General features: G+C 38.6%; 1 protein-coding gene across 1 annotated transcript; it reads left to right on the top strand.

Annotated features, from left to right (window-relative positions):
* On the top strand, positions 1-7,903 carry cdk7 (cyclin-dependent kinase 7). Its single transcript, XM_040019599.1, has 12 exons — positions 1-129; positions 367-426; positions 521-554; positions 638-705; positions 865-933; positions 3,154-3,264; positions 3,370-3,488; positions 3,703-3,802; positions 3,917-4,003; positions 4,141-4,290; positions 6,634-6,772; positions 7,452-7,903. The coding sequence occupies exons 1-12, from the start codon at positions 64-66 to the stop codon at positions 7,478-7,480; spliced, it is 1,032 nt and encodes a 343-aa protein (XP_039875533.1). The 5' UTR covers positions 1-63; the 3' UTR covers positions 7,481-7,903.
* Positions 7,904-9,643: the final 1,740 nt, after the last annotated feature.

A 9,643-nucleotide genomic window follows, 5' to 3' on the forward strand; every position in this document is an offset into this window, starting at 1 on the left:
GACTACTTGCGGTCCTTTAACAGAGCAGGAAGTGCCTCAGCACGACACTGACAGTTATTTATCATGGCGCTTGATGTGAAAAGCAGAGCCAAGCGGTACGAGAAGCTGGATTTCCTCGGAGAGGGTCAGGTAGGGGGAGAAATATTTAAGAGATGTGTGTCTTTGCTTTTTTCTTCGCACGTCCTTAGACCGCTTTGTTTATTCTGTAGAAAGCACGATGGCGAGCTAACAAAGCATTAGCTGGTTGCTAATGTCAACAAAGCCTCGCTGGTTCATGCTGCGCTGCTTCTTGTGCCAGTGAATTTCACCAAAATAAGTAAAAAAAAAATAAACTTTTGGTTTTTGAATGTTGTTTTTTCTCTGCAGTTTGCCACAGTGTACAAAGCCAGGGACAAACTGACCGACACAATAGTTGCTATTAAAAAGGTAAAAGAAACGAGCTGCTTTAGTGTTTTGCTGCTGCCATTCACACTGTGTGTTGATGAGCCGCAGTAAACATTTATCTTTTTATTCCCTTCAGATTAAGGTTGGCCACAGGACTGAGGCTAAAGATGGTAAGTGCTGGGTCCTATCAATATGCTGCAGCTCATTTTCATCCATTTTATACAGTTTTTTACGTATTTATTTTTTTAAATAGGAATTAATCGGACGGCACTCAGAGAGATAAAACTGCTGCAGGAGCTCCATCATCCGAACATTATCGGGGTAGTTAAATGTTCATCGCACATAATCATGTGCGATAATCATCATCATAATCTTGTGTTACTTGTATCGATTTTATAGAAAGATACCTTAATCTTTCTATATTGTGCAGTTTATGTATTTTTTTTAAATCTAAATATTGTTGTTTTATGTGTGTTGCAGCTGTTGGATGCTTTTGGACATAAATCAAACATCAGCCTGGTGTTTGATTTCATGGAAACAGACCTGGAGGTGAGTAGAGACCTAAATAGAAATGTGGAGGAATTTCATAAACAGCGTTTGTGCATTTTAAAAAAATATTCACTTTTTTATTAGTTTGTGTGTGTGTGGTGTGTGGGGGGGGGGGGGTTAAAGGGGTAGATGGATGGATAGAATAGGTAGCAGCTTCCCACTTCCTTAATATTTTTTTCTGATTTCCGGCTTTAATGATTCATCGAGTATCTCGATTTAAAAAATACATATATATATTAAAAAAAAAATTCAACACAATTTTTTTTGCTTTGGTGCTTCATGGTGCTCAGTTGTCATTGTATAAGTGGGAGCATTTCATTCACAATTGTAACTAAAAATAAAAGCATTATGGGACATTATAAAATACAGTTAAATCAACTGGCAGTATAACAATGTGCTGTACTGTTCATCAGTGTAAATATGTTTAAGTAAAAGCATAAAAAATGCATTACACGGCTCCAAAAATCTAACTTAGAGATTTGTTTTTAGTCAAACAAATCTTATTAATTGTTCCTATATCTCCGAATAACAAGGAAAAGGAAACACTGAGGGGAAAAAAAAAAAGGTATAAAACACATTTAACAGTGTGAATATCTTAAAGTGAAAACATAAAACAATGTAATGCATGTCTGCATTACATGTCTGTTCTCTAAATCCTTTAAATCTTCAAGCAAAAAATAAACTATGAATAAAAAATAATACAGTAAACCTTTCCTTAAAAACAGGAAGGTTTTTTTGCCCATTTTAAGAACAATTGCACTAAATATCATTATTCTCGCATCAGTTTTTGAGCAAATAATAATTTAGGCTTTCATCTTGTTCCATTCACACATTTTTGGCTAAGAAGACTAATCTGTTCACAGCTTCAGGTTTAGTAAACATTCTTGCATAGCTCTGGTGTTTGTTTGTTTTTTGTAAATTTGGTGAACAAAGTGCAACATGTTACTAGACTTTGTTGGGACCTGTCGGCACTGCATCTTACAAACTGTCTCTTTTATTTCTTCCTGAGCAGCTGATACATTTTACTTCTCAGCTTTAGTCACCAAGGAAGAGGAGAAAATTGGGTGAAAAAATAATTCAAAATGCTGAGATTAAACTCGAAATAGTATTTTGATTAAAAAAAAAAATTTGAAATAAGTGTCAATGTTATTTTCTCCACAACTCTATAACTTCTCTGTTGGAAATGGGTGTTTGGAAGGCCACAAACACAACACCCAGCTGATCCGAGCACAGTGTGAATGCGTAAACAGAATACATTTCTTATCTGTAGTTAAATATTAATAATATAACATTTAGAGCTCTTAAAGTCACAGACTGCCAAATCTTAGATTTACTTATTTTATTTTTAGAAACGTCTTCCAGTACAGTTTTGCCTAAAGAGTACAGTATTGTATGATATTATTTATTTATTTATTTGTTTGTAACAAAACCTGAAGATGTCATGTTTTGCATTATGACTGCTTCTGTCTGGAGATGTGTCAGTCATCTCTAATCTGTTAAACATGTCTTTAAAAAAAAAAAAAAAGTTTTCTTTTTTTATGCTGCAGTTCCCTTGTGGGCCAGCAGGTGGAAATTTTACCCTTTGTTCACACTCGTAGTGTAAGGTCAGATTAAAGTAGAGTATCCAAGAAAGCATGAGCAAGAGGTCAAACAAAGTGTCACCAGTGCTAAGCTGGGTGTTACTCTGGCTTTTATTTGGATTATCTAAGCATAAAAAGGCTCCAAATAGGCGCCCACCAGCAATGCTTTAGAGCCTAATCGAATGATGCAAAATAAGATAAACGCACTCAAAAATAATCAATATCACTCTGCTTTTGGCTGCTCAGTGAAGTGATGCCATTACAGGCAGCAGAAAAACAGGATGCACATGAGGGTGAAATGTGATGCTGATCTTATTACCGGTGCTAAAAGCCTATATTATAAAAGCCTATATATTTTTGGACTGCGAGGTTAGCTTTAGTTAGACTCCTGCATTCAAAGGTGATGATGGTTCTTGTTATGAAGGCTGAACTGCTCTATCTTGGATGATTTCTTTATATGGATATTTTCCAGATGTTTTTGATTGTCTCGTCCGCTCAGAAAAAGTGTATTTTAATTTTGTGTGTGTGTGTGTGTGTGGCCTAGAGCTATGAAAAGCCATGAATTTATGCATGGATGTTATTAATTATGAGAAGTCTGGCTGTACGTAAGACTCTTGGTCTTTGTTTTGTTGTTTTTAAGGTTATCATCAAAGACACTAGTTTAGTCTTAACTCCAGCCAACATCAAAGCCTACATCCTCATGACTCTGCAGGGATTAGAGTATATGCACCAGCACTGGGTCCTACACAGGGTAAGAAAACTTGTGTGCAGCATTTACACATAAATATGCTCATGTCTAATTTGTAATTTATGTTTTGGGCCTTTTCCTCTTAATTTCTTTCTTTTTTTTGTGCAGGATCTGAAGCCCAATAATCTGTTGTTAGATGGCAGTGGGGTGTTGAAGTTGGCTGATTTTGGCTTGGCCAAGTCTTTTGGCAGCCCTAGCAGAGTCTACACACATCAAGTTGTTACCAGGTCAGATTAGTCTCCATGTTACCTCATTAAAAATACAGAATTTCTCCAGGGTTAGTCTCATTAGCAATATTTTTTTTTTTAATGTTTTCCATGAGTTAATCAAACATTTAACCAAACTAGGACTGGTTAAATGTGACAGAATTATACTAAGAAGTCCAGGTTGCAAGGTCTGTAAAATATGTCTCTATTTATTGTTCATTCATGTCTTTCCCAGGTGGTACCGATCACCTGAGCTCCTGTTTGGTGCCAGGATGTACGGTGTGGGTGTTGACATGTGGGCAGTGGGATGCATTTTGGCAGAGTTGCTGCTTCGGGTAAATAAACCTCACTTCAAAGATATGAGCAGGCTGCGTCCCCTGAGCAGTCTCAGGGGACGCAGCTATTTTCATATTCATGCTGATGTCTCTCTACACTCCCGTTTGCTGTAGGTTCCGTTCCTTGCTGGAGACTCGGATCTCGACCAGCTTACTAAGATCTTTGAGGCTCTGGGAACACCCACGGAAGAAACATGGCCTGTGAGTTTGTTTGGGGGGTGTTGTTGTTGTTGTTGTTGTTGTTGTTGTTGTTTTATTTATTTTTTTCTACAGTTTGGCCCAATTTTGATTAGATGTGGGGATTCTTGCTTACATTCTATTGTTATATCTCTCTTTAGGGCTTGAGTAGTCTACCAGACTACGTGTCCTTCAAAATATTCCCCGGCACACCGCTGGAACATATATTTAGTGCAGCTGGAGACGATTTACTTGAGCTGCTACAAGGTCTCTTTACCTTTAACCCTTCAGCGAGGACCACAGCTACACAGGTAATAAGCTAAAGCACTGTAGCTATTCTCAGTTTTATATTATTGAACAAATCATTTGAAATTATTTTTAGATAAGTTTTAAAATAAGAATATTAACATTCTTACGCTGCAGTCTATTTGATGATTGCTAGATCTGCTTCAGCGCTGAAACCCTGCCGCGTCATTTGTAGCTTCCTCAGAATTACAGGCCTCGCTTCAGGCAGTACGACTCTCATTGTGATCAGCCGGTGAAGAGTGTCCTTTACTTTAAGAGTGTAATGCAAAGATAAACCACTAATAGACTTGTAAAACTTGACTTTACAAGACTTGCAAAACAAAAAGTAGACATTTCATCTTCGTACAAGTCATGATGTGGTTGCCACACAGCTTTGTGCTAGGAAAAATAAATAAATATAAATGCTTATTCTTTGCTTATTTTTAAATGCACATGTTTTTTGGGATGTTTGGGTTGACGAGTTGTGAACATAAACCGTACCCGAGTTAAGTAGCTGTTATCCTCTTCAATGCCGCTTCCGCAGGTTTTGTGCACCTCTGAGTCCCAGTGCTCCCACTGGTTGGAATTCGTCCTTCGAAGTTTCTTCTGTCCAAATTATAACCTTTAAAATTTGAGTATTATTTTGAAACAAGAACATCACAGGGATTTAACTCTGGAAAGAAGGAGTGTTGGTGAGCAGCGATTGTGTTAGTGAAATGTGTAGTGTGAAGAACTTCTTAGTAGTAGATGTAAGCAGTAGGTTGTTTGTTCTTTCTCAGAAGTCTCAGTATATTAGTAAAACTCGCTATTGTCTGATCCAGGCGAGTCAATGCGCTCTGTATAGCTGGTGCTCTCCCAGTGAAAACTGGTTTCTTCTCCAGTCCTAGGCACAGAAGCTGTTTTCCTCACCTGTGACAATCCCTGACATAAAAACTCGGTCAGTCTGACACAGGCAGTGTTGGGAAGGTTACTTTTAAAATGTATTCCACTACAGATTACAGAATACATGCCCCAAAATGTATTTTGTAATGTATTCCGTTACGTTACTCAATGACAGTAACGTATTCTGAATACTTTGGATTACTTAATAATATTATGATGCTTTTTACAACTACATGAATGTACTATTGCTGTGTGATTTATTACTATTACTGAAGGCTACTCGCCATACCAATACCAGCTAGATTTTTAAATCTTAATATAAAATGAGTAACAGTAGGTGGACATTAGGTAAGGCTGCACTTTTAGCAGCGATCTCGTATAGAAAACTATTCCGCGCGTATATAAAACAGGTCCGCGGCGCCGAACCATAAAGACATAAAACTGTGAAGGGACCTCTGGCTAATACGTCAGGTTCCATGTCGGACTCGTAGCCAAAAAATAGCTTTACTTTGTTGTCTGAGTCAACGTTTCTAGCGAGAGACAGAGAGAGGCGTTGAAAGGCTGCTCCAACGGAACTTATTGTTTCGGAGGAAAACACGAACACAGTGTACAGTCAAGTCTTAATAGCTTACTTACAACTGGGCTCGTCAGGCACTCTTTTTGGCTGCAGTGGTTATTATTATATTTGCATGCTTCCATCTCCGGTTTCTGGTCGGTGACAACTCGTACTTTTCGACTCTTTTTCTCCCTCCTCGCTCACAGACACATAACGGGTATGGCAGTCCATTCTCCCTGCAGCACGGACTACACTGCCCATGAGGCTACATTCTTTAGGGCGATGCCTGTAACACTCTGCTTATTGCCTTCATATTAAATCATTTTTGTGAATAATTTTTAAAAATATTTCTTCACCTCGTTATGCGGGCCGCAAGTAGAGGTGACATGGGCCGCGAGATTGAGACACAGGCATTAGAGCCTCTTAATGTGTGTTTTCTTTGGGTTTCCACCGGCGTGGAATTACCAAAAATAGAGAGCATAGCCTAACATATGAAACGGGAAAAGACCGCCATTTATTTCAACAAAGTAACTGTATTCTAAATACTACCTTTTTAAACGGTAACTGTAATGGAATACAGTTACTCATATTTTGTATTTTAAATACGTAACGGCGGTACATGTATTCCGTTACTCCCCAACACAGGAATTAATGTTTGCCTTCTGTTTGAGCAACTTCAGTTTTATTTACATAGCACCAATTCACAACAGTCACCGCAAGGCACTAAATAACTCATAATATTAGAGAGAAAACCTGAACTATCTCATTGTTCAACAACTGCATTAACGACACATCTTCCACTTTCTCTATTACACATCTCAGTAATAAGAAAAAAAACAGCTTCTTGCATCTTTGATACATCAAATTAGAGACACAACTCTGATGTTTGATGACATAGATGTATAAAATGGTGTTTTCCTTTATTCTGCAGGCTCTGAAGATGAGGTACTTCAGCAATCGGCCTGGTCCCACTCCTGGTCCCCAGCTCCCCCGGCCAAACTGTTCAGCCGAGGCTTTGAGGGAGAAGGAGACAGTCGGTCTCAAGAGAAAAATCGAAGGCCTGGAGACAAGTAATGACCGTATATGAGCTCATATTTGCACTAAATCCACTGTGTGTGTCCTTAATCCACAGAAGACCACCCTGACTCTGGGTTAAATATTTTCTCAGTCATGTTGTTTATATTGTGGTTTGAGCAGCAAAAACGTGAGGTGTCTGCAACACTCGTTTAAGGCGGACTTTAAAGGGGCTGAATATTTTAGAACTTCCAATACTGGCCTGATTTTTTTTTTTTCTTCTCTTTTTTTATAGCATGTTGTGAGTTTTTTGACTGCTTCTCGCTGAAGTTAGAAACCTAACCAGCAATTCAGCGGGTGTTGGCTGTACATTTAGCTGCAGTTACAAATTCAGAAAATACTGAATTCGAACACGCGCCCACAGTTTCGTGGCTAGTGGGAGGGTATGTTTTACTAAAGTGGAACCTTTTAGTGTCACTGGGAGGTTCAAAGCTTTTCCAGCTCCTCTGTGGTTTGGAAAATATCTGGCTTTGACTTTTGAAACATTTATAACAGAAACCTTGGTGCCTCTTGGTAGCGCGTTGCTCATTATAGGCTTGATTTGAGCATGTGGCGTACATACACATAGAACAGAAATACGTGTCTGTCTAATCTAACTTAGGTTTTTTAAGTTGTTTTTTTTCTTTCTTCTTTTTTAAATAATGTTTATAACAAAACCCTTTGTGTTATTTTCAGCTGCAATGAAGAAGAAGCTCATTTTCTGACTATGGACCGGGTTAAATCCAAGGATCACCACTGCATGGCTCAGCTTCCTGCATTTCTCAGGACTGTCCACTGGAAAAAGGAAAAAAAAGTCTGTAACCAGTGGAGGCTCCCTCACGCGTGGTTGACTTTAGGACATTTTAGAAGTTGTAGCCAGCGTATGTGAATCGTTAACTCTAAAATATTCAGGATGCTGCTGTGTCCAGATGGCCAGCGATTGATCTACAGCAGAGGGCTGTTGTCAGTAGTGTTGGCTCTGGTCCTCCTTCACTGATGCCTAAACTCTGTGAGCCTGTGGGGAAAAACGTCTATTTATGTGTGTGGAAAAGAAAAACAAACCAACATGTGAGGATTTATTTCATGTGAATGTTTTTGTATTGTTATTATTTTGTATGTCACAGTAATAAAAGCTGCAATATGCTCATGCTGAAGTTTCCTGCTTGGATTAGAGATGTGCTGAGGTTGGTAGTGATGGTTTTATTAATAGCCTGTGCGGTCAAATCTGAAAACTGACGTCTTCCTAACACTTATGAATTCACACAGTAACAGTCCACACACAGTACTGACTGACTTCACGTGTACAGCATTTACTTTGCCTGTGAGCTGAAGTGCACTTGTGGTTTGTTCACTCAGCAGGTGGATTGAAGCAAAAGCACTGTCTTCAGGACTCACACGGTGACACTGTGCTTCAGTGTCATGCAGCAGTGTGATACTAAATCTGTATTTTCTGCTTCCTGTCCTTTCTTTTTGACGTTACATTGATCGATACACTCTGACATGTCAGAGGCCTGATGCTCTGCTGCCCTTTTTGGTTTCCTGTCAAACACAATCAGATTAGAGTGAAGATGGAGGCTGAGATGTCTTCACATTCAATCTAAAATATGCCTGATTCTGTTACACAGGCCATTGCACATGCGTGCTTTCTGCTTTTCAGAGGGCTGTTGATTTGATGCGTTCATAAACTGGCAGTCCCGTGTGATTCACGCCTATTTAAAAAGTCCTACAATTTGGGGGTGACTTTCAATGGCAGTGGTGACTGACAAAAAGTGTGTGTGTGTGTTGAGTCATTTGGTCATATGACAGTGTTGGCAAACGGCAACACAAGCCACAGACAGCTACAGTAGCAGCCTTATCAAGGCCCCTTCATTGGCCAGCAAACAGACTCCTACTGCACTGCTGAGCTCAACACACAGTTGCACACATGCTGTTAAAAACCACGAGCAGGGTTCTTTGGACAAAGAGGAACTTACTCATACTTATGAGTCAGCAAGATACAGCCAAGTGAACAACTGCAGTGGGATGATAAAGACGAGATAAAGTCCAGCTTTTGATTTATAGAAAAATGCAAGTTCATTATACAGTATAAGTGTGTGGCAGCAAGTCACCTGCCCTTTCATTTTACCCATCTATTGACTAATAAGTAATACATTTGAGGCAAAATAATTTCAGTATTCTGGGATAAATAGGCTATTAAATTATATTATGTGATGTTAAAATGTCCTTATTTCTGATTGGTTATATATCATTTGAAATATATTTTATGCAGGGATTCATCGGGCTTTGTGTGCATGTCAGACTCATTGCCATTTTTTGTTGTACTTAAAAACACAGGTGACTTAAATGATAGACATTTCCTCCCAATTGAAGTAATTAATTGTGAATATAAGCAGAATACCACCTATACTTAACAGCTCCGCGCTGATGATTAATGAAACATGGAGGGATCAGATCCAGGTCATCCTGTGTCTGGATATAGCTGTTGACAATTTTTATAATTTTATTTTTTAATCCTGCACCGACCCCTTTGTTTTTGTTTTTTGTTTTTGTTGTTGTTTGTTTGTTTGTTTGTAGTTTTGTTTTTGTTTTTTGTTTTGTTTTGTTTTTTTACTTATAAGACAGCTTTCTGATAGTATTTTAAAATCCATATTATTTCATATATTTTAAACATTCAGGCCAGGGGTCTAACTTGTGTGGCACGTGGCTTTGTGTTACGTCTAACGTGTAATCTGAGAATGCCAATAAGGATTTTTTTTTTTTTTTAATGACAGTAAATGTGATATAACCTATTTAGTCATCTCTCTGATGCTCTCTGTGGCAGAGCCGGTGCAGCTCTGCGCTGAGCCTTGTTGTTTGGCGGTGATGTGCAGTCAGTCAGTCAGTCAGTG

The sequence above is a fragment of the Simochromis diagramma genome, unplaced genomic scaffold (assembly GCF_900408965.1).
Source record: "Simochromis diagramma unplaced genomic scaffold, fSimDia1.1 OVJJ01000822.1, whole genome shotgun sequence".
In the NCBI taxonomy this organism is placed as follows: domain Eukaryota; kingdom Metazoa; phylum Chordata; class Actinopteri; order Cichliformes; family Cichlidae; genus Simochromis; species Simochromis diagramma.

Bases quoted from the DNA above. Each gene is read 5' to 3' on its own strand.
- cdk7 (XM_040019599.1), top strand. From the start codon at position 64: ATGGCGCTTGATGTGAAAAGCAGAGCCAAGCGGTACGAGAAGCTGGAT. The intron at 427-520 runs GTAAAAGAAACG...TATTCCCTTCAG, and splicing joins CAATAGTTGCTATTAAAAAG to ATTAAGGTTGGCCACAGGAC. The intron at 555-637 runs GTAAGTGCTGGG...TTTTTTAAATAG, and splicing joins CAGGACTGAGGCTAAAGATG to GAATTAATCGGACGGCACTC.